Source organism: Mastomys coucha, unplaced genomic scaffold, assembly GCF_008632895.1.
Source record: "Mastomys coucha isolate ucsf_1 unplaced genomic scaffold, UCSF_Mcou_1 pScaffold8, whole genome shotgun sequence".
Classification (NCBI taxonomy): domain Eukaryota; kingdom Metazoa; phylum Chordata; class Mammalia; order Rodentia; family Muridae; genus Mastomys; species Mastomys coucha.
This window is the reverse complement of record NW_022196914.1, coordinates 4,579,410-4,604,455: the sequence shown is the minus strand read 5'-3', so window position 1 is coordinate 4,604,455 and position 25,046 is coordinate 4,579,410. Positions and strand designations below refer to the sequence as shown.

At 40.0% G+C, this 25,046-nt stretch overlaps 1 protein-coding gene across 4 annotated transcripts in view; it reads right to left on the bottom strand.

Annotated features, from left to right (window-relative positions):
* Nup155 (nucleoporin 155) overlaps window positions 1–25,046 on the bottom strand; it is a 64,067-nt gene that overhangs the window by 36,273 nt on the left and 2,748 nt on the right. Inside the window, exons 1-16 of one of the 4 annotated variants that reach the window (XM_031359920.1) lie at window positions 22,365–22,647; window positions 22,073–22,270; window positions 19,495–19,632; window positions 18,671–18,767; window positions 16,365–16,435; window positions 15,548–15,640; window positions 14,615–14,781; window positions 13,700–13,805; window positions 12,037–12,110; window positions 11,157–11,248; window positions 9,910–10,007; window positions 8,942–9,094; window positions 5,304–5,404; window positions 3,010–3,180; window positions 1,392–1,502; window positions 867–961 (exon numbers count right to left, since the gene is read on the bottom strand). In XM_031359920.1, the coding sequence (XP_031215780.1) occupies window positions 867–961; window positions 1,392–1,502; window positions 3,010–3,180; window positions 5,304–5,404; window positions 8,942–9,094; window positions 9,910–10,007; window positions 11,157–11,248; window positions 12,037–12,110; window positions 13,700–13,805; window positions 14,615–14,781; window positions 15,548–15,640; window positions 16,365–16,435; window positions 18,671–18,767; window positions 19,495–19,632; window positions 22,073–22,229 (1,724 nt within the window). In that variant the 5' untranslated portion in view covers window positions 22,230–22,270; window positions 22,365–22,647. Of the gene's footprint in view, window positions 1–866; window positions 962–1,391; window positions 1,503–3,009; window positions 3,181–5,303; window positions 5,405–8,941; window positions 9,095–9,909; window positions 10,008–11,156; window positions 11,249–12,036; window positions 12,111–13,699; window positions 13,806–14,614; window positions 14,782–15,547; window positions 15,641–16,364; window positions 16,436–18,670; window positions 18,768–19,494; window positions 19,633–22,072; window positions 22,649–25,046 lie in introns of those variants that run through there. The other 3 variants (XR_004115614.1, XM_031359921.1, XM_031359919.1) reach the window with 3 other exon arrangements.

Below are 25,046 nucleotides of genomic sequence, written 5' to 3'. Positions count from 1 at the left end.
CCCCCCCCCCCCCGCGCCATTTGACAAAGCCTTAAACTATCACACTGGTATCATCTAAAAAGTGGCCCAAGTGTCTCTGTGGTGCAATCAGTTAGCATGTCAGCTAATAATGGAGACGTTAGTGGTTCAAGCCTACCCAGGCTTTAGGCTAGAGAGGTAGCTCAGTAGTTAAGAGCACTGACGGCTCTTCCAGCCTAGAAGTGGTGTCTCTTTAATCCTAGCACTCAGCCAATGCAGGCAGGATTGAATGGTGGATCCCTGTCTACAAACAAACAAAACAAACTCAGCACCCACATGGAAGCTCACAACTGTCTAAAACTGGAGTCACAGGGAATCCACTGCACTCTTCTGGTTCCCAATAGTACTGCACACATGAGCTGCATAGACACATGCAGGGAAAACATTTATACACACAAAATAATTTTAAGTGGCCCTGGAGATTGAGCTTAGCATGTGCTAGACCTTCAGTTCAATTTCTAGTACGAACAAAACACCCAACTAACCAACAAAAAAAGCTTCCATGTGGGTGCTGAGTATAGAACCCAGGTCCTCTGCAAGTCTGCCTTGTGCTCTTAACTGCTGAACACACTCTGCAGCCTAGGGTTGTCTGTTGTTGTTGGTGGTGGTGGTAGTGGTGTCTGTTTGTTTGTCTTCTATATATAAATATCTCGCAATATTTTCAAAGTATTTGATAAACACTTTTGAACTAAGGATGTAGCTCATTGGTAGAGTGCTTAGTATTTACATAGCATGAGGGGGGAAAAAAACAAATAAACCAACCTATGTTCAAGTCTCAGAATTCCCCCAAGGAAAAGGTGGCTCAGTATACAAACACACTCTCTCTTTCTCTCTCCACCCTGACATACCTAAAGAATGCCCGTGTAGCCCAAGCAGACACTTCTCTGTCACAGGCAGCAGTGGAACAAGCAAGAATAAGGCAAGTTGCACAAGCTTGGTCTTCCTGAAAGGGAAAAAGGCCCACATTAAAGACAAATCCAGTGATGAAGCATGCCTTTAATCCCAGCACGTGGAAGGCAGAGGCAGGCAGATTTCTGAATTTGAGGCCAGCCTGATCTACAGAGTGAGTTCCAGGACAGCCAGGGCTACAACAGAGAAACCCTGTCTTGAAAAAAAAAAGAAAAGCATATTTATCATATAACTTAGTATCACATTCTTATTATTATATCTTAATAAGAATGTATCAAAATCAGAGAATAAATGTGATAGAATCTGGTAACATTACTATTTTCAAAATCAATACATACTTGTTGATTTGAGTACAAAATAGAACAGATAATCTGTGTATTATAATATTTTACTTCTAGTTTACAAACTATTTTAATATTACACAGCTTCTCTATTTAAAATCCCTCCTTGCAGTGTATAGTTACCTGATGTAATTTGAAGAATCTCTCAATCTCTTCTCCATCCCCTCCCACGTTACTCACAAGCAGATGTCTCAGCTGATCTACAGGTCTAAGTTTGTGAAACATAAGACTACCCTAAAAAATCAAAAAGAAGAAACAACACGAGAAAGCAATTACCAAGTCTGACTGGTAAAGAGTTGAAGTGTGGCTCAGGATAGTCCTTAAGTTCTCTCCCCACTAATACAAAACACCTGGCTTGTAATAACCGACTGTTACCTTACTTAATAACAAGCAATTCAGAGAACACAAACAAAGTGGACAAGACTGTCTACATGTCAAAAGCCACCCTACACTCAATTACCATATCTGTAAATATAACCTTGCCCTTCTCATGCTGCCCTTCAACCCAGAGAATTAATCATATTATTCACTGGTTATAGTAGCACATGTGTATCTATTTGTACATAAATAAATCCAGATCCTTAGTCCCTGGTATACAGGATACACTCCACACAGATGCAAGTTTTAAAGGGCAAAATTAAATTATGACTAAAATACAAAAACTTAACATCTATGATACATAAATCTTAACAAATCTTGGCATGATAAATGACAACTCTAGAAATGGTGATACAGTAGTCTACACTTATACAAATGGCACAGATCACAAGTACCACCTCCACCCATTAGATGCTCAAAACTATGCATTTCCAAATCTTATAAACAACAATAGTACTAGGACAAGAGAGTATGACAACCAAGACAACCACTAAGTGATTAATAAGAAGCACCACATATCACATGATGATATCAGAGGGGCCAAGCAATAGGCAATGCATTATACTACTTAGAGTATCTTGCAGTTTAGAGCGTACAAATGTTTCCCTTACTTTTCAGACTACATTTGATGGGAAAGAGAAGAAACTAAAGCTCTGGAAAGCAAAACCAAAGAAAATGAAACATCACTATATAGAACAAGAACTGACAATATACAGCAATATAAACATTGAAAAGGTGGTTAACCTCATTCTTACTAGATAGTTCAATGTATTAGGAAAGGTTACGATGAAACATACTCATAGAAATGACTAGTGAATATACACAGAATGTTGGCAGCATCTATCTAAAGTATGGGCATACTACAGCACTAGTGATGCACAGGAAATAAGGAAAACTAGTTAAATAGGGCACATTTACACAAAAAAATGACTGCCAAATCCAAAATAGAAGTATAGGTACAAAAATCTACAAAAAGGTATTTTTGAAATTTAAAAAGATATAAGATACTGTATTTGCTTAGAAATATTTATATTCTCCTAATGAATCAGTAAACAAATATAGATATTGGTAATACAGATATCTAGATAGGAGACTTTATTTTATAAACTTTCTAGGTCAATTCATTGCTGTTAAAAAATTAAGAGTAGACATTATAAACCACTTAAAAATAATTGCATGAAGTGATAGCTGATAGTATTTGACAAAGACATTAAGTAACTAGACCAGGAGGATGGCCCAGCAGTAGTGTCTGCCTAGCATGCAGCAGTTCCTGACTTCAACTGTCAGCACTACAATGGAAAAGCAGGCTTTACCATGTTTACAATAGCTTCCTTCCCACTGTGGTAAGCAGATACACACACACCTGTGCCGAGAGGAGAACAAATTTCTTCGGAGGCAACATATGCTGTTGTACAACAACTGGAGAGTCAGTTATTGGAATATGATCTTTATTTAAAGGCGTGATTATTTTATCTACTTTTAATTCATCTATTGCAGAAAGAGCCCAGGAATGACCATCAACACGGGTTGTCATCTATTTAAAAAAAAAAAAAAATACTGTTTTCATATTTTGTTGAAGTCACACATACCAAAGCTTTTAGAAAAATACAAAACACAAAAATAAAACAACCAAAGTTCCCTAGTTCCAGCAACATGAATTATTCAATATACACTTAGTTTTTGCCCTTTGTTTTGTTTGTTTTTCGAGACAGGGTTTCTCTGTGGATCCCTGGCTGTCCTTGATCTTGACTTGTAGATCAGGCTGGCCTCTAACTCAGAGATATGCCTGCCAAACTACTCAGTGCTGGAACTAAAGGTGTGAGAAAACACTGCCTGGGAGATTACTGATTTTCATTTCATGTGCATTGGTGTTTGGCCTGCAAGTGCCTGTGCGAGAGTGTTGGATCTCCTAGAACTATATTAACAAAGATGAGAGCTGCCATATGTGTGCTGGGAATTGAACCCAGGTCCTGTGAAGAGGTGAAACGGGGACTTGCTTTTCTGCCCACTGTCCTGTAGAGAAGCACCCTACACTGTTCTAGAAACTGGGGGTTAAAATGCCGCAGCTCGTCAAATGTTTTGCCTTCTGATAAACTGCTTGCTTGCTTTTATACCCCTGCAACTGCCAAACAGGATATACTTTTTTGGGTTCCTAGCTTGTGCTCCCTGTAAAATTTTTTCTGTGAAAAGCATTTCTCACTACACAATTGCTGGCTGATTCCATACTGACCCTCAATTTGGAATAGTGAGGCTTCTAATTCCACAATTAACTGACATAGGAGGATTACATGAATTCTAGGCCAACCTGGGCTAAAATATCTAGTGCTAAGCCAGATACAGAGAGCCAACAAACAAGCAAGCAAACAAAAAAATCCAAACAAATAAAGCCCCAAACCATCCAAAAGCAGAGAGAACACAACACATTAATGGAGATGGCAGATTTAGCTGGACCTGGTTAGCATTTATGAAAGTTTAGTAGGGTGACTAGGACAGAGTAGTCAGAGGACACGAGGGGGACAGAGAAGAACGGACCCCTCAGCTCATCACAGACCAGGAGCTGATCTTAGGACAGCATGAGTGGTTCACAGCAGTGCCACTCCAAGTGCTATGGACATTAAAACTAACTCACCAGGCGTGATGGCGCACACCTTTAATCCCAGTGCTTGGGAGGCAGAGGTAGCCAGAACTGTGTGAGTTCAAGGGCAGCCTGGTCTACAAAGCAAGTCCAGGACAGCCAGGGCTCTCTTTCAGAGAAACCTTGTACCACCACCACCACCACCACCACCACCAGCCACCAGCCACCACCACCTGCCACACACACAAACATATACACATTTTTAGAGTCAAGCATGGCATTCCTATAATCCTAGCGCTTGAGTTGCAGAGGCCGGTGGGTCTCTGTGAGTTCAAGGTTAGTCTGCTCTAGCCATCTAGGGCTACATAATGAGAATTGCCAAAAAGAAAGATTTTTGATTGTTTAACTCTGGTCTGACAGAGGTAAAAATAAGAATTACCAAAATATATTTCTTTACTCTAAGATTGTTTTCTTTGGGGCTGGAGAGATGGCTGAGTTAAGAACACTTGCTAATCTTAGGGAGGACCAAGTTATGATTCCCAGCATTTCAGTGCAATTCCAGTTGCAGAGAACCCTTCACCTTCTTCTAACCTTAGTGGATACTAGGCATGCATATAGTGCAGGAAAAGTACTAACACATTAAATCTAAAAACCTAAAAAAAACCTTTTTGGACACAAGTGCTCAGGATTGTGTCTGTTAAGTGTATGTGCACATCAGTGTGTAGGTGTGCAAGGAAACAGGAAGAGGGCATCAGATCCCTTATAGCTAAAGCTGCAGGTGTTGGTAAGCTGCCTGATGAGAACACTGGGATCAGAACTCCAGTCTTCCTGATTGAGCATCAAGTGTTCTGAACCTAGGAGCCATGTCACCAGAGCCACATTAAGAGTTCTAATCACATTACTATGGAAGAAGTCACAATTAGGAAGAAAAAGTGACTAACCATTTCATTTCTCATTTAAAATGTTTATACTTGGAGTAGGGATATGTCTAAGCAGTTACATGCCTGACTAACATGCAGAATCTGGGTCTAATCCCCAACACTACCCACATCTTTTATACTAAAAGTCTCAAAGCTACTCACCTGAGTTTCCATCATTGGCTTTTGGAAAGGAAATGTATCATGGTTAACGCACCATAAAATGTCATTATCTTCATTTTCTGAGGCTGTCATCAGTAGAATTCCTAAAAGTTGAACACACAGAATATTATTACATGATGCTAAATAATCTGCATTCCCAATAGCCTCAATAATTATCAACAATATATACAATCTATACAATGGCAGAAACAATCTAATGGGGAAAGAAAAGGACATTGTTTTTAAATAAACAGTACATGGAAAAAAATCAGCTATCTAAAAATGTTTGCAAATAAATTGAAAAAGTATTTTTTTTTTTCACAATTTAGAGTACCTGAGGTTAAAATATATTTTGTAGTCCTGGAGAGATGGCTCAGTGGTTAAGAGCACTGACTGCTCTTCCAAAGGTCCTGAGTTCAAATACCAGCAACCACATAGTGGCTCACAACCACCCATAATGAAATCTGACATCCTCTTCTGGTGTGTCTGTAGATAGCTATAGTGTATTTATTTATAATAATAAATAAATCTTTGGGCTAGATCCTAAAATTAAATTCCCAGCAACCACATGAAGGCTCACAACCATCTGTACAGCTACAGTGTACCCATACACATAAAATAAATAAATCTTTAAAAAAAGTATATGTATATATTTTGTAATTGACTGGCTTATCAATTTAATTAACTTATAAAAGCTTACTTAGTATATAAATTTTTCTTAAAGTCAATTAACCTTTCAGTAGGTGAAATAGTCTATGTACCAGTGAACTCAAATGCATCATGACTGAAATGAGACACAGGTGCCAGTGTATGCTTTCTTATGCATGATTCCAGCTCCTCCACCTAAAGTGCCCCCTTAAAACAGGCTTTAGTGACATCAATCTTGTGTCCATTATTGTTGTAGACCAGGACATTGTTTAGGCAGTAAAATAATGAATTCCACTAATTTATATTAAAGTGGCAGAAGATAATTCTTAAATTCCAGTTTGTTGATAGAATCTTCAGGGCCTAAGATATGTCACAGTGGTTGAGAACACTGGCTGTGCAGAGGACTGGGTTCCACTCCCAGCACCCACACAGCAGTTCACACTGTCTGTAACTTTAGTTCCAGGATATGATGCCCTCCTCTAAGTACCAGACGCGCACATGATACACAGTCATGCATACCAGCAAAACACCAATACACATAAAATAATAAAATAGTTTACAGGAGAGGCTACAGGATTTATTACGTGGTATACAATTGAGAACATCATTCTTTTCCAGAATATCTTTTCTGGAAACTTAATTCTAGAGAGAGGAAGAAGGGGGAGATAAAAGACAGAAACTTAACTTTATTTGTAATGGCTTCAAAGAGAATACAATTCTTTAAAAAGAAGCCAATTTTCAAAAGTTGGAAGAGTGACCTAACTTTAAAATCTAAAACAGGGACTGAGAAATGACTCAGAGGTCAGAGCTCATACTGATTTGCAGAGGACCTGAGTTCAGTTCTTAACACCCTGTAACTCCAACTTTACGGGATTTTAAGGCCTCTCATTTTGGAGGGCACTGGCCCATATACACACATTCTGGAAGAGAGGGAGATATATAATTAAAAGTAATTCTTAAAAGGAATACAAAGGGTGTTGTGCTATATGACTAATCTATATCCTCAAGAGGATCTTGATTTCAAGGTTAGCCTGCCTGATACAATGAGACCTTATAACAAATACAACCTACTACAAAACAACAGTGATCAACATCATGACTACCTTAAGCAGGAAAATATAGGCCAATAGGCAGGAGTGAGTCCAGGGACCAAGGCAATTCAGTTGAGACAATGGCAGAAACAATCTAATAGGGAAAGATTTTTTAAAAAAACAAATAAACAGTGCTTGCAAAACAATACCCAAAGCAAAAGAATGAAATAAAACCCCTTTCGGGAGGTTAAGCATGTAGCTGGAGGCACGCAGAGAGATTTGGGTTTGACCTGTGGCACCATTAAAAAAAAAAAAAAAAAAAAAAAAAAAAAAAAAAGCCAACAAATTCTTTAGATGATATATAAAAATAACAAAACTGGTAAGATGGCTCATTAAATAAAATTCTTGTCACAAAGACAGATAACCTGAGTTTGACCCCAGAACCTACTTGGGGGAGGGAGGAATGAAGTCTTCAATGCTGTCCTCTGACATAGAATATACATCAATACAATGAATTCTCAACTCAATTAAGAGAAACTGCTTTTTTTTTTTTTTTGCAAAGGAGAAAGCTAAGTGGCTAGTAAACACCTGGAAAGCCACCCAACATCTTTAGCCATCAGATTAAAAACAACTTCTCTTCTACTAAGATGGGAATAAACCAGAAACAAGTATTGGCAAGAATGTAGCCAAAGTGAGAATGCCTTACACAATGGGCAAAAATGTGAACTATCCTAGTTACTTTGAAAGACACCCTAAGAGTCAGTTAGAGGTAAACTAAAGTGACCGCACAATCCAACAATTTCAATCCCAAAGAAATGGAAAAAAAAAAAAAAAAAAAGCTTGAACACAAACATTTACAGGAATGGGGTAAGTCACAATACAAAGTAGAAAACGATGTGAATGTACGGTACCCACAAATAAACATTCAACAATAAAAAGGGAACACAGGGTATGTTAGGTCTTGCCTGTAGTCCCAGCACCTGGGAGTGAGAGAGCGCAACAGGCAAAGGTGCTGGCTGTCAAGCCTGATAACCTGGCTTGATTTCTGGAACCCACAGAGTTGAACAAGAGAACCCACTTCCTAGAGCCAGCCTTTCATTTCTACCAACAACTATCCCCACCTCTACACACAGTAATTTTTTAAACTGGAGACACAGTGCTAATGTGCAGTATACCATCATTAATCTTTAAACCATGGTGTTTAGTGCAACTCAATGTCAATCATGTGTCCTTCTATTTATATAAAATGTCCAAAATGGACAAAATATTAAGAAAGGGATGTCAAAGTTTTCTAGGGCTAGCTAGAACAATTGTCAGTGGGCACAGTCTTTTCCTGGGTAAGGAAAATATTTTCAAGGTGGGCAGTGTGATCACAGTACAAGTCTGAACAAACTAACACACACCACTTTGCATACTTTAGAAGGCTAAGTTTCAATCATGAGCAACATCGATAATGTTATAATTTAAAGAGTGCTGGGATGATGCACAGTATTAGTTACCTGAAAAAATTCTTCTTGCAAAGAAAAAGTTTAGGTACTGAACAATCACATGTTGGAAGAACCTGGTGTGATGGTGCACCTCTTTAATCCTAGCATTTAGAAGGTAGAGACGGGTAGATTTCTGAAAGTTCAAGCCCAGCCTGGTCTACAGAGAGGTCCAGGCCAGCCAGGGCTATACAGTGTGACTCTGTCTCAAAAAAAAATAAAAATAAAAAGGCGGTGGTAGTGGTACTCGGAAAGGTGGCTCAGCAGTTAAGAGCAAGTGTTGCTCTTGCAGAGAACTTGCATCCAATTCCCAGCTCCCATACGGCAGCTCAAAGACACCTTTAAACACTACAGTTCCAGATCCAGTGCATTCTTCTGACCACCAAGGGCACTAGACATGCTCATGGTGCAAGGATATAAGAAGCAAGACACTCAGACATTAAAAAAAATCTTAATCTTCCAGCATTTCAGAACTTACCTTTACTATAAAGTGCTTTATGTACTTTTGAAGGCTTTTCGACTGTTGAAGATGCTGAAAATCCAGGAGGTAATCGGACATGAACCAGTGTCAGTGTATTGGGCCGAGCTAACGGCTGTCTAAACGGGCAGGTGCTGAAATACAGCCTCACACCTGATGAGGAGGTGAATACATGCATTAGTAAGGACATGAAGTAGCACAAATCCCAACCCCCCAGACTTCTGCAAAAGCTCATATCAATTTCCTCATTGGGCTAAAATGACAGACTAGCCATTTCAACAAAGTTCTAGAAAATGTCTAGACTTGAGCAGTGACTCAGCATATTTCTGAAGCAGGAACTTGTGAAAAGGCAAGGGAACCTGTGTCTCCGTTAAGGTTCTGTCATTAAACACAAGCCACTTCACTTTACAGGTCTGGCTATACCTCACAGTATTAGGAGACACAATAGTACCTACCCATCACTAAAAAAGAATTCTCAATCCCAGCACTTGGGAGGCAGAGGCAGGTGGATCTCTGAGTTCGAGGCCAGCCTGGTCTACAGAGTGAGTTCCAGGACAGCCAGGGCTATATAGAGAAACCCTGTCTCGAAAAACCAAAAAAAAATTCGACATATCTTAATAACTTATGAAGGACTGAAACACTTCTTTTCTATTTTTTTAAAATGTACTTTTTTGCTCTTAAGTCATTTCTTGTTTTTTTTTTCTGTTTTTAAGATTGACTGATTGATTGATTGATTTAATGTACACTCTAGCTGTCTTCAAACCAGAAGAAGGCATCAGATCCCATTATGGATGGTTGTGAGCCACCATGTGGTTGCTGGGAATTGAACTCAGGACCTTTGGAAGAGCAGGCAGTGCCCTTAAGTGCTGAGCCATCTCTCCAGCCTGGAGTGAAACATTTCTAACAATAAATTTCCAATCCAAGTATCATGAAAACTGGTAGAAGAGCAGATACAGAAGCAAGCATACCTGCGTGAGTGACAGCCAGTAACTGACAGTCCAGTGATTCAGAGTTCTCAATCACAGCTATCTGAACGATTGGCTTAAAAACGGAACGATCAATAGTCCTTTAAGAAACAAAAACTGAAGTTAATTTCTAATTTATACAAAGTCAACTCTGAGGCAGGTGTAGTGGCTCATGCCTTTAATTCTAGTATGTAGAAACAGAGGCAGGTGGATCTCTGTAAGTTTGAGGCCAGCCTGATTTATGTAGTGAGTTCCAGGACGGCCAAATAGATAGGGCCCTTCTCAATAAATAGATAAGATTAATAACTTAGAAAGCAACATAATAGCAGCAGAAAGTAGCAAAACTATGGTATATATAGTTTTAAGACTAGCCCTCTTTACAAACCATTAAAAAGACCATTAGCAAACGTGAAACTTCTGTTATACAGTGAGGAGAGTGTCTGCAAATCACTAAAGAATTTAGGAAGTTTGTAATAATCAGTTCAGCATCTAATACAGAATTTTTTTTTTTTTTTTTTGGTTTTTTGAGGCAGGGTTTCTCTGTATAGCCCTGGCTGTCCTGGAACTCACTCTGTAGACCAGACTGGCCTCGAACTCAGAAATCCGCCTGCCTCTGCCTCCCAAGTGCTGGAATTAAAGGCGTGTGCCACCATTGCCCCTACTACAGAATTTTTTAGACTCCACATTGGGTTCTAGCCCTGTAAGAGGCCAAAGGAATCCATTGTATTTTTTAGTTCCAGTTTTATCGTGAATTATATGAGGATATTATAGCTCTGAAATTCTAACTTGTACTATGTAGGCCTGCTGTAAGGGGAGAGGAGGGGATCTGTGTTATAACATCTACAGTATTTGCTGCAAAGAACTTGAGCTTAGCGTTTCAAGGAAAAAGGATAGAGGTCTAGCTAAGTGGTAGAATGCTTGCCTAGTCTAAGAGATACATTGGATTTGATTCTCAGTGCCTTTGGAAAAAAAAAGTCCAAGAGAGTAAAACACAACAAGTACTTTACTCAGTAAGAAACCTATGTTTCCAATCAATATGGCAACAGTCCGAAGCAACAAGGTTTCAAACATCACTTATAGTGATGCTCCTTAGCCATTCATAATCTAGTAGAGATGTTAGAAGGAATTTAATCTTAGTATAGTATATAATATATACACATTATATTATATAATAAACATATATTATAGATACTATACACAAACCATATAAATGTTTGCAAATGAAACACTGTCAGTCAAGTACACATTACCTAGCAATGTTTCCAGCAGCAGAGACAATGGCATTCTGTGAAACTGAAGCAACTCTACTCATCCCCTGTCCATCATGGCCCAGATCATAAACCTAAATCATAAATTATTCTCATTTAGACATAGTTACATAGCATATAAATTATATGAAAGTTAGTGCATCCTCTTAAAAGAATAGTTAATTTGGTACTTACTGAATACTAAAATGTTTGAAATCTCACTAAGACAAGCAAACAACAAAAAATGGCCTAAGAAATAGTTTGAGATGTTTATCTGAAAAAGCATACAGATGAAGCAAGGCATGGTGATACACAGGAGCAATGCCAAACAATTGGGAGGTAGAGGCAGGAGAAGAGTTCAAGATTATCCTTGGCTACAGAACAAACTCAAGGCCAGGCTGAGTTACATGAAACTTGTCTCAAACAACAACAAAGTTCACAGTTCACAGGGAATTTGAACACTTAAGTCTTCCTTATAACACAGGGATGTAAGCAGGTAAGATAATTCACTGGCTAAAAGAACTGGCCACTCCCAGCCTCACACCTTGAGTCCCATTTCTGGATCTCATAGCAGAAAGAGAGAACTGCTCTAAGTTATCCTCTCCCTCCACCTATGGGCTGTATCACAGAGGTGTGCAAATGCACATTTGTACACACACACACACACAAAAATAATAATTTTTAAAAAATTAGAAAATAGTGGGAGTGGTGGGGAAGCACCCTCATAGAAACACTGGGGGTGGGGGGAAGGGGGCTTGCAGAGGGGAAACGAGAAGCGGGGATAACATTTGAAATGTAAATAAATAAAATAACCAATACAAAAATAGAAAATAAAACAGGAATGTTTTTCTAATCTTAAATGGTAGCAAATATATATATTTACCTGTATCACTCCTTTCTCTGATCGTGTATACAAAATATTTCTGGAATTATCAATTTCAATTTGAACAATAGGATCTAAAGGTAAAACAAGAGAGGAAAACACAACCCTAAGGATTATCATCTGAACACAGGGTCCATTCACATCCAATAAAACTGCTGCATTAGGATCTGCATTCAGGGGCTCTCTGCTCTCTTGCTTGCTGGTTATACTCAATATACTTACACAATATCTGCATGAGGACCAACCCAGGAACATTAGGTTAGGCAAAGATGTCAAATACTGACAGGGTCAAGGGCATCATAAACACTCACACTGTTAGGCACAGCACTGGATGCTGCTCTCCAGTCACCCTAGCTTGCAGCAGGCTATGGCATAAGGACTGTTTAGAGTCTAAGAAACACATTAGAATTACAGAGCCAGACGGAGCTATAGAGGCAAAACAAAACAACTTATTCTGACTCCTAAGTGAATTTCTCTTTTTAAAAAAAGATTTATTTATTTATTATACATTAGTACACTGTAGCTGTCTTCAGACACTCCAGAAGAGGGCGTCAGATCCCATTACAGATGGTTGTCAGCCACCATGTGGTTGCTGGGATTTAAACTCAGGACCTTTGGAAGAGCAGTCAGTAATCTTACCTGCTGAGCCACCTCGCCAGCCCCTCTAAGTGAATTTTTAACTCTTTAGAATTTTGTTTTTGAGGGGCTAGAGAGATAGCTCAGTAGATAAGAGGCACTGACTGCTCTTCCAGACGTCCTGAGTTCAATTCCCAGCTACCACACGGTGGCTCACAACCATCTATGTGATCTAATGCCCTCTTCTGGTGTGTCTGAAGACAACTAGTGTACTCATATATGTATACACACACACACACACACACACACACACATACACACACACATATATAAAATAAATAAATCTTTTTAAAAAATTTATTTTGAGATAGAGTCTCACTATGCACTTCTGGCTTGCCTTAAACTTGCTATGCAGCCCAGGCTAGCCTTTAATCTACAAAAATTATCTTGTCTCTGCCTGTCAAGAACTAAAATTAGAGGTATGTGTCACTATACCCAGTTGAGATTATTCCTTCATTCAGTAATACTTAATGAATTATTTAATATACTCTAGAAACACAAAGACTATTAGACTTCTAGTTTTTCAATAAAAACAAAGCATGACATCTACGTAGGACAACTCAGTGGTAAGGAGCATATTCTAGCCAGGCTGTGGTGACCTACGCCTTAATCCTACAAATTTGTTTCTATAAACACTAAAACTCAGGGATAAAAAGCTTAACAGGGAATTTGTCCTTGACCCTTTATCACATATGCAAATTAGTCTCTTTTGCTTTTGTGTGTATGCAGACAGTCAGACAGACAGACAGACACACACACACACACACACACACACACACACTTTTTGGTTAAAGTAGGAAAGCTGTTTTGAACATATGATCCAGGAACAACCAAAGTTTTTAGGAGATAAAACCCATGTTTTTTCCATTTTATAATGCCTATGGTCTTTAAGCAACTTCATAGACATATAAAAAAATATAATTTAATATGACAAATATTTTAACTAAGGACAAAAAGTTCTGAAGACAATGTTAAGTCCTGAAGGATGAAAATTCCGTTTGACTTGTCAAGTGTGTTTCCTACTTACCATCTTCTGAGAACGTGAACTGCAGCAAGGAAGGCACCAGGAAGGAGAGGGAGCTCTTGGAGTGATTTATCTTCCTACATCTTTGACTGAACCAGCCTGCTTCTGCCTTGGAGGAAAAATAACACAATACTTGAAATGCCACGTAACACAACAACTGTATCCAAGCCTGCAAGTCTCCACGCTTCACCAGTGATTGTGAACACACTGAAACACACTTTTCAAAATGACCTACTGAGTTTTATTTTGTAATTACAACTACTAAATACAACAAATGTCTTTTGACATACATAATTTAATGAAAAGCCAATTGTGAAAATAATAAACAGTAACCTAAGTAAGGACATACATTTACAAAGTGTACTGTTTGCTTGTACACCTACAAACATGTGTACACAGGTATTTATATGTGAAAATGCACATATGCCAATGAAGAATCCTTTAAAGACATGCAGCAGTCAGGTTAACATGTGACAGAGCTGATGATGCAGCTCAGAGACACAGTGCATGGCTAACAGTTGCAGCACTCTGAGCTAAGTTCCAGAACACTGACAACTGTCCCACCAAGAAAAACAGCTTCTACCTAGGAAGGCCTGGGTCTATGAGTGTGGAGCAGTAATGGAAGACTCTACTTAAAATTTATGCTTCGCCTTTAATCCCAGCACTTGGGAGGCAGAGGCAGGCGAATTTCTGAGTTTGAGGCCAGCCTGGTCTACAGAGTGAGTTCCAGGACAGCCAAGGCTACACAGAGAAACCCTGTCTCGAAAAAAACACCAAAAAAATAGAAGAAGAAATTTATGCTTCAATATCCTCCCTAATAATATATGCTATGCAATTAGAAATTTAAAAGAAAAGCTTTTCTTTTTCTTTGCTACTAAGCAAAAGACAAAAAAAAAGTTTGTACATGTTAAGGCTTACTTGGTACGCTACTTCATACAAACAGCCATCCTTTCCAGCCAAAAAGATTCTGCCATTATCCGTGGAAGTGATTGTTAAAAGGTAAGTGTTGTCCGTGGGAAGAGAATATAATGGATCTGGAAGCAGCTGCATGCCACCACACATACTGTCATTAAGAGTGCCAGAGCCTGTATATTTGCAACAAGAAAAACCACAGTTTCTTAGCTTTCTGAAAGACTAAAATAATTTTCACATTATTTTGAAAACTGATAATTTTACTAAATTCTTACTAAAATGTCCCAAATTATATGTTTTATAAAGTTACCATAAAAGCTTGAGGGGCTGGAGATGACTCAGACTCAGTGGTTAAAGAGCAATTGATGCTATTGTAGAAGGCCTAAGTTCAGCACCCACATGGCTGCTCACAAACACCTGGAACAGTTCTAAGGGATCTAACTTCATCTTCTGGCCTCTGGCCTCCTCAGGCGTGCATGTGTACTAAGGGATCTAACTTCATCTTCTGGCCTCTGGCCTCCTCAGGCGTGCATGTGTGCTCTCTCTTTCTTTCTCTCTCTCTCTCTCTCTCTCTCTCTCTCTCTCTCTCTCTCTCTCTCTCTCTCTCTCTCTCTCTCAGGGAAAAACATTCATACACATAAAATACAAATAAATTAACACATTGGCCATCCATGTCTTTTAGTAGTAAAGTGCTTGCATTCTAAATGTAAGGCCCCCCTGAACTCAATTTCCAGCAATGCACGCATGCATAGCTTCACTCAAGATAACTTGGTAATTCAGCTTACACTCCACCTACAGTATACACATATGTCATACAGTAAAATATCCAAGAAAAAGCAAACTCAAACTAGTGTGAGGATCTGATATCTTAGCATCAGAACAGTAATCTTCAGCACAGTGTCATTTTTAAAAACCTAGCATAGGAGTGGGTTACCATACCTGTTTGTACATTAGCATAGCTGAGTCCAAGAATTACTATATCCACAGGGGTTGCCAAAACCAACAAGTGTCTTACATGAGGTTGAAAGATGCCTATGGCAAAACAGACAAAGGCAAATTATGTTCTGAAAAACACCTAGCATTTAGGCATGAATAAAATAGAAGTCTGAATCCAGGTCAGCAAATTGTGATGTTTAAATATCACTATGTTATAGTACTAAAGTACATAAACAGTAGGAAAAACTAACTCAGGAAATAGTTGGTTCAACAATTACTGTCATTTATTTAAAAAGTGTCTTAATAGATTTTGGTTTACTGAACTATAAACATTTGTATTTGTGTATCTATAGTAACAGGAAAACTATTCACTAACATCTAAAAGATGAAAGCAATCTAAGTGTCTTTCAACAGATGAGCCAGCAAAATGTAGCATATGCATGCCATACAGAAGCAGGAAGTTTTTGGCAACAGCATCTGAGCTAGCCCAAAGAAGCCTCAATTATTATATGTTAGCGGAAGAAGACATTGAGCTGCTTTTCCTCTCCCAACCCCCACCCAGTGCTGAGATTAAAGGTATGCGCCACCACACCTAGCTGAAAAAAGGCAATTCAGATACACTCAACATCTGTAAAAACTCAGACTAAATGAAGTGAGCTGGACACAAAATGACAACTACTACTGGAAAACATTTACTCATCCAGATAAGAACAGAGTAGTTGCTGCCAGCCATTGGAAGAATAAGAACCTTTCTGATTCAGCTCTAAAACATTGGGAGACTGTACAGTCATAATCTCATCCTGATAGTTTTACTTCTTACCAGCTTTTGGTTTCACAAGCCCCACAGCAAGAATTGTCTCACTGAGTCCATCAAAATAGGCAAGGTCACCTCTGCCCAAAAGTAAAGAAAATATGTTTACATACATATATACATATATTTTATCATATTTACAATGTTCCTTATTAGTTGAAAAAAATTTAGATATAGACTAAAAACCTAAAGGGCAAACAATACCAGGGAAAAATTAATACCCAGGCATATAGACCTGTGTAAGGCTACGTTAGAGAAACAGGTAAAGGTGTACTGCCTTCTAAACAACTGCCCAACAGGGCTGCAAGCAATGACTATCAAGTCAACACCAACCTCCTACTAAGACAAGGGCAGGACTCTGAGAAGGAGCTCAGAAAGCTGACTGTTAATTCTCCAACCTAACACAGGGAAATTCTAAAGGAATTCAGAAACCCAAGCTACTGAGATTACGATAGCAACAAACAAATCCAAAAGCCAACTCTTGCTATAATAAAGGCTTACCCACTGTATCCTGGCCAAAAGGGAGCCAAGTCTCAAGATAAGCATTTGTTAATGTTAGATTTGAAAAGTGAAAATGGCACTCATGTGAAGACCTTTTAGAACAATCACAATCACAGATCATTGCTATTATGACTAACACACCCACAGAAACTCTTAAATAGTTTTAACTGGAAGTATCTTTTCTACAGAATGTAAATTGGTACCAAAATGGTACCAAAATGGTACCAATTTTGATGTAATTAATTATTTTGAATGTGTTCAAGTGCACATGCATGACTTTAAAAGGAGCATCAGTTATTCAATGCAAGAGTAACAGCTTAACTACATGGGCCATCTTACTACATTTCTATCTCAATAAGGATAACATAGATGACTCAAAATAGGACCAAGTGACTGAACTATGAAGTGCAAGTAAAACCAAACTTACCTCTAAAGCCAAGTGAGCAACCAGACCAGTATGTTATTCTATTTAAGGAATGCTGACTGTGGCTTTTGTATATTCTATATATTTAATTTGCACACAAAGTAAAAAACCAAGAAACAATTAAATTATCATTTCAATAACTATCAGATTCCTAGTGCATAGAAATGCAAGGAAAAGTTTTTAAAATGTCAAATAAGGGACTATCACCAGGATCCACATGGTAGAAAGAGAGAATTTCAGCCGGGTGGTGGTGGCGCATGCCTTTAATTCCAGCACTTGGGACGCAGACAGGCGGATTTCTGAGTTCGAGGCCAGCCTGGTCTACAGAGTTCCAGGACAGCCAGGGCTACACAGAGAAACCCTGTCTCAAAAATCCAAAAAAATAAAATAAAATAAAATAAGGGAAAGATAATTTCAGACCTCCTCCACATGTATACTGTGCTACACTCCCACACACCTAAACCCACTTTTCCCCATATGTACGCAAAAGAAATAAGATAAAAAAATTAAAATGCCAAATATTAGCTCAGAGACACCAATATATAATCTTTTCTAGACTATGAACTTGAAATTAATGCTTGCTTCTTTTTTTTGTTTTTTGTTTTGTTTGGGTTTTTTTTGTTTGTTTGTTTGGGTTTTTTTTTGGTTTTTCGAGACAGGGTTTCTCTGTATATCCCTGGCTGTCCTGGAATTCACTCTGTATACCAGGCTGGCCTCGAACACAGAAATCTGCCTGCCTCTGCCTCCCAAGTGCTGGGGATTAAAGGCGTGTGCCACCATCGCCCAGCCTAAAGCTTGCTTCTTAAGAGAAGTACTGAGGAAGCTGAAGCTATCACTCAATGAGAGAACACTTGCCTAGCATGCATGAGACACTTGGCTTAAACCCCAGGATGGCGAACACGAAAACCAACCAACAATAACAAACAAACAAACAAACAAACAAGATCAGTATGAGTGGAGTGCGTGCCGTGAGTAGGCTCCGGCAGTACTAAGACCAAGAACATTGTTTGAGAAATTGTTACAAACAGAATCCACACATGTGAATGAGTGCACATAGGTGAGCTAATGTGTGTGCATGCATAGAGGCCTGAGGTTAGTCAATGTTGGGTGTCTTCTTTCACTCTCCTCCTTACTTTTGAGAGAATTTCTCTCAGGGAACCTGGAGTTCACTGTTTCAGCTAACCAGCTGGCCAGTAAGACCCCAGCATCTGAGTGCTCGTTTATACAGCAAGCACTCAGCCACGAAGTCATCTCCCTAGCCCCCAAACCCGCACTCAATGCCCCCAGATGACTGGTATGCACTGGCAAACATTGACTTCTGTTGAGTAGAACACGAGACTCAACAAGTAGTAGAGGTTAGCAGAATCCCAAACCAGTCTTCCATACATACCCATCTTCATAGTTCCACATGAATATGTCACTGTCAATCGTAAGCCAAGCTCTGCTTATAGGGGGAAAAACACCCATCATGCAGTTACACTGCATATCTGAGGAAGCACGAATGTAAGGCGCAAAGAGTTCAATTTTTTTTAATCTGTTCAATAGCTTTTGACTTAAAGCACATGTTTCAAAATGATGTTTTAGATTTCCCACTCAGTGAAATAGAGCTTATCTGGTACCCATGAGGCTTCTGTCCACATTGCTTCTTTGTTTTGTCTTTCCCTCTCTGCTTTGCTTTAAAAAGAAAAGAAAAAATTCACAGGCGCACGCACACACACATTATCCATCCACCCATCCTTTTTTTCCTTCTTTCTTCTGTTTTTTGAGACACTCACTATGTCTGTCTGTCCTGGACTCACTCTTACAGACCAGGCTAGGCTTGACCTCATAAAGCTCCACTGCCTCTGCCTCCTAAGTGCTAGGATTAAAGGTCTGCACCACCATGCTCATGTTTATCTACCAGAAAGAAAGCAAACTCCCCAGGCACTCTTATTTTCCAGATAAAGTCTCACTATATAGCCCAGGTAGGCCACAAGAGTGCCAAATCCTCCCGAGTACTGGCATTACAGGTATACACTAGCATGCATGGCTGAGGATGAAAGGACTGAACGGCTGGGCCTCAAGCATGCCAGATAAATGAGCTTTACCTGTGGCTCTAAAAAGAAAACTCTTAAATAACTTAGGTAATAACAACATTATGTAAACAAAACAAGAGTTATAATAATGAAAATGACTAATATTTATCAAATAGCTAAATATAAAGCAATAGGATACGTCCAAACTGTTCAACCAGCTCAGGCGGGAGGGGAACTCTTCGGATAGTGCTGATCTCTGGAAGGCTGGGTACTGACAGTAATCCTGGTCCTTGCAGAGGGTAATCCATGTCGGACATTCCAGAAACAGTAGGACTGTCTACAAAAAAGATAAAGTATTTATATACAACAATAAAGTACCACTCATCAACTAAGAATAGATAAGCAAGGCAAGTAACCCCGTGCCTATGATGTCTCTGAGATGAAGGAGTTCTGACCTGTCACAAACTGGACCTAAGAAAGCTCACATTACAGGAGGGGGCAGATACTAATTTCAGAAACGAGAGAAAGTTATCAAGAGTGGGAGTGTAGCTCAGCAGTTTTTGTCTAGCATACATGAATCTCTGGGTGTGACTCCTAGCTCAGCATCACACAGAGCAGAGTGGCATATGCCTGTATTTGTAGCTCTTAGGAGGATTAGAAATTCAATGTTGTCCCTGACTACAGTTAGGAACCAGGCCCAGTTACATCAGATCCTTTCCTACAAACAACAAAACAAGATTCACACCAAACAACCCATTTCTCCTCTTTAGATTCCTCCTTCAGACCAATACATCACATATAAATACCGATAATGCAATGCCTCCCTGGAAGTTGGTGGGGATCCAGACTGCTGTCAATAAAGAACTCTACTTGTGCTTCCTTTTCTTGCTCAATGACTCAGATCCTAGGGGCAGGAGTAGGCTGGTCTACTTGACCTGTCCTTCAGGACACTGAACACTAGACCTGACCGACAACCTGTCCTTCAGGACACTGAACACTAGACCTGACCGACAACCTAATTATTCTAGGCACCTTATCAGGGCCTAGTTCAGAATACAAGGATCTTGGGGGAACTGACTCACTGCGCTAGAGAGATGGCTCAGTGGTTAAGAGCACTGACTGCTCTTCCAGAGGTCCTGAGTTCAATTCCCAGCAACCAGATGGTGGCTCACAAACATCTGTAATGGGATCCAATGCCTGTCTGAAGACAGCTACAATGTACTCATATACATAAAATACATCTTTAAAAAAAATACTGATTACCATGGCTAAATCATGGGTATGCCTGCACCAACATGGTCCATTCACACAACTGTGCACCTCTCCAGTGGGTTCTTTCTAAAAATAAATCCTAATCCTAAAATACAATCTTACAATTCCAATAGAACAATGCACATGGGAAATGAAGTGGAAATACAAAAGGGAAGAATAACTTCTTTGAATGGTCAAGAAAAATTTCAACAAAACTAAAGACTTCCTTTTTTTGGAGCAGGGTCTCACTTTATTGTTCTGGTCAGGCTGAAACTCACTATGTAGTACAGACTGACCTCAAACTCAAAGAGATCTTCTTGCCTCTGCCTTTCAAGTGCTGTGATGTCCATGCCTTTACCCAGCACTTCAGGGGCAGAGGCAGGCAGATCTCTGAGTTCCAGGACAGCCAGGACTACACAGAGAAAACCTGTCTGGGAGGAGTCTGTTAGGCAGAAGGGGAAAAATGCTAAAAGCAATTAGTGTGAGGAAGAAAGTATATTGACGAGATTACACATTTAAGAGGATCAGAAAGCAAAGCACAGAGGGACAAATGAAGACAATAGCAGCCAATACGTCAAACATGTTTTATAAGACAAGCTCATTTGCTAGCAGTTGTCAAGTACAAAGAATATCTTTGCTCCTGGTATTTTTCTTTTCAGTTTTCACGACAGGGTTTTTCTGTGTAGCGTTAGCTGTTGTGGAGCTCCTTCTGTAGACCAACCTGGCCTGGAACTCACAGAGATCCGCCTGCCTTTGCCTCCCAAGTGCTGAGATTAAAGGAATGAACCACCACTGCCTGGCTGCTTCTCGAATTTCTGGTTAAAAATCTCTTAATAGTTTTTTTTATAAGTTCATTACTCATGTACTTTGGGCTACTTTCCATTGATTATTCTGTTTAAGTTACCCCCATTTTTTTTGCTCCTCAAGTCTTATCTGTATCTTATATTTCTCTGTTTTTCTCCAACCTTCACCTCACAAGAAACATTTTGTAGCAACTAAAGCAACTCCACAGACCTTTAGCTGGTTACAAGTTTTAAAAGTTAAGGCAAATACTTCCAAGTTACCATCTCCTCTGTTGGCAGATATACTTAGTTCTACTCTCCCTGTCAGTCAGCTTTCTCCTATATTTCTTTACTAGTTACTCCCGGCATTTACAAATACACTAACTCTACACATATTACATGACTGAGAGAACATGGCAGATTTCCAAATCAACTCGTTTGCTTTTCTGAGTGGTGTATAATTGAAGCAAGAAAGGTACAGAAATCTGAAGATTCTTCTCATTTGGACTTAATGAGGTTGCTCTGACCTCTTTGAGTATCTAGATATAGTGAATACAGGGTAGACAAGAAGAAATAGGCAGTAAAAACTAAAAGGTGGTTGCGGTTCGTCATATTTTCAAGAAACCAAGCCCTAGTCTCTGAATGCCCACGCGGGCACCAATGTACAGAGAAGGACTAAGACAGGGGAATCGGACTAGAATCCTTTGGCGGGGAAACAGAGCGTCCAATGGATCGATCACTCACTTGGGGCCGACACCATGAGCAGCTCAGAAAGGTCCGGGTACATGCGGTCTTCTTGCAACTGTCGGTCGATTAGCCTCCCCGCATTTTCCAAAGCTTCCTGCAGGGAGGCGGCGGCCGACGTAGAGGCCATCATCATCGAGCCCAGCACAGAAGGCATGTCGGCAATGGTGGTCAGCGCGTTACAAAACCTCTTCAAACCTGCGGAAAGCCGTGAGAAAAACGAAGCGAGTCCACAACCGCTCCTAGGGACGCGCGCGTAAAACGAACAACTGGGCGCCAGGTCATGACGCACTTCCGTCTCGTCCTCCTGGGCCCTGGGAGGCGCCGTTTCTGGGTCAGAAAGAGGAAGCAGTTGAGGGTTGGACATTGGCGAAGGCGTGAGGGAGGAGACTAGAGTTGAGTTTGTAGATTGCCTGGGGAAGGGAAGAGGGGAAGCGGGGAGGGGGAAGGGAGGGGGAGGGGACTGGAGGAGAGGGCGGAGCGGGGTAGGAAGGGGAAGGGAGGAGGAACTCCGGGTGCAGGAGTCGGGTGGTGGGCCCTTGCGGTCGGCGGTGCGGTGGTGACCTCGCGCACGCTGATTCTTTGCCTTGAGCCTCACCCCCAATTTGGAACGCGGCGACTGCCTCTACTTAAAAGAGAGCACACATCCATTACCGTGGCTACCTAATGACCTCTCACAGTAGTTAGAGATTGCCCCCTGGTTCTAGAAACAGTTTACCTGTGAGCCAAAAATTCACAGCCTTTCAAACAATGGGGTAAATTAAAAATTCATTGGATTTTCTTCCTTGTGTGTATCTGTCATTGGCTTTGTGGCCAATCGTGAATTTGTGTGTGTGTGTGTGTGTGTGTGTTGGAGGTCAGCGTTGGGCGGTGTCTTACGACTGTTACTCATACTTAGGAGGCTGCGGCAAAAGGATTACTGTGAGTTCACTTGGTGAGGTCCAGAGAGCAGGGTTCGAATGTGATCCTATCTCAAACAAGACAAAATGGAGGCGAGAAAGGATATATTGTGTGATACGTCCTGCCAGTGGATTTAGGAAGTGGAGGCAGGAGGATAAGATCATCCTCGACTGTGTTGCAAGTTTGTAGCAAACTTGAGACTCTGTCTCAAGAAACAGAAGAAGAAGAAAAAAGTATTTGCTGTTGCTGTATGCCTTTGTCTGTATGCCTGTTGCCTTGGGAGAACACTCATCAGATTCATCTGTTCTTGTCTCAGAGCACAAGGATTGATACTAAATAATGTATGCATTCAACAGATCATCTGACTCTAGGAAACCGAATGTGTACTTTTGGGAATATCAAACTAGTACACTTTTGCAGAGACGAAGTAAATGCATAATGAAGTCCAGGCATAGAGGCACACACCATAATAGGAAGCCAGATTGGGCTATGTACTGAGACCTTGTGAAGAATCAGCCTGCCTACATTTTAGGCTTAAAAGCCATCTTATAATAAAGACAAACTAGGTTCATTACCGTTTATTATAAAACCTGTTTCTTAAGGATTAGCCTATGCCTCCCTCCTCCCAGCCTTAGCTAAAAATGGTTCTGTACCACCTGTTCCAGGAATGGCAATCATATCTTTGTTTCAAAAGTTGTTTATAATTATCTTGCAACCCTACTTTTTTTAAAAAGGTTGTATGGCCAGGAGGTGGTGGCGCATGCCTTTAATCCCAGTCCTTGGCAGGTAGATGCATGTTGAATATGTGGGTTCAAAGCCAGCCTGGTCTACAAAGCAAGTTCTAAGACAGCCAGAACTGGAACTCTGTCATACAAAGAAACCCTGTCTGAAAAAAAAAAAAAAAAAAAAAAAAAAAAAACAAACAAAAACAAAAAACCAACCAAACAAAAAGGTTTTATGACCACCTATGCCTGCCTTGTTATAGCTGCCTTGTCATGCCCACCTTGCAACCATGCCTTTGTCTCAGGAGGGACTAACTTGTTATGCTTCTGCTCCATTCCTAAAAACCCACCTGTTTTACCCACCAAACCTCCATTTGTAAACTCCCTACTGTTGCACGATATTTGAGCACACTGTGAACCCTGCCTGATATTGTGTTATTTACTGGGAAAATCTGTTTTTAGTTGTGGTGTGGCTCAGCCTCAACATATACCTTTAATTCAAGAGCTTTCTGCTTGACAATTGTAAACAGGATTAAATAAAGTCAACCATAAGTCCAGAGGCAGAGCAAGCAACCAGTTGAAAGGAAGTGAACAAAGGATCGTTAAGGAAAAAACCATTGAGAATAAGAGGGAGTCAGGAGGACAGAGAGATACAGAGGGAGTAGAAGGGAGGGACATTCATTTGGCAGGGGTTTTTGTTTTTGTTTGTTTGTTTTTGAGTAGGAGTGGGAGAAAGGGAGGCATTGCTTCTGGAGTATCAGCTGAGGGAGACAGTCATTGGATGCTTTCTCTGGGTCTCTGACCTAGGCTTTCACCCCAGCATCTGGAGCCCAAGTCTTCCTTGGTAAAATAGAACAGGTGAGATTTTGTTTTAGAAAAACAAAAAACAAAAAACAGCCTACCCCTGAGCTATAAAAAGCCTTGTTTTCCTCATATCCAAAGCTGACCTGTCCTTAGGGGGAGGCAGCCAGTGAACATGAATAAAATAGCTTGCTTTAATTAATTACTTGTTTTCATTAATTTGACCATGGTGGTCTTTCGCCTTTCATCTTTGGAATCAACATTTTTTCAGAAACAGAAAATGAAAAGTACTATAATAATGGGGTTGGTTGTATAGTTTCTAGTGAGGTATATGCAGAATTGAGTAGTGTATAGAGCAATGGGAAGAGAGGCTTTGTTTTCAGCAGAAGGACACTTTAGTAGACAAGGCAGCCACCTGCCCAAAGCAGCTAGGATTTGCCTATTTTCCTTCTTCTTTTTCTAGTGAGACTAGGTTTTTTTTACATTGCTTAGGCTGGCCTTGAACTCACAAAGTAGCCTATACAGGATTCAAATTTGCAAGCTCCCTCCCC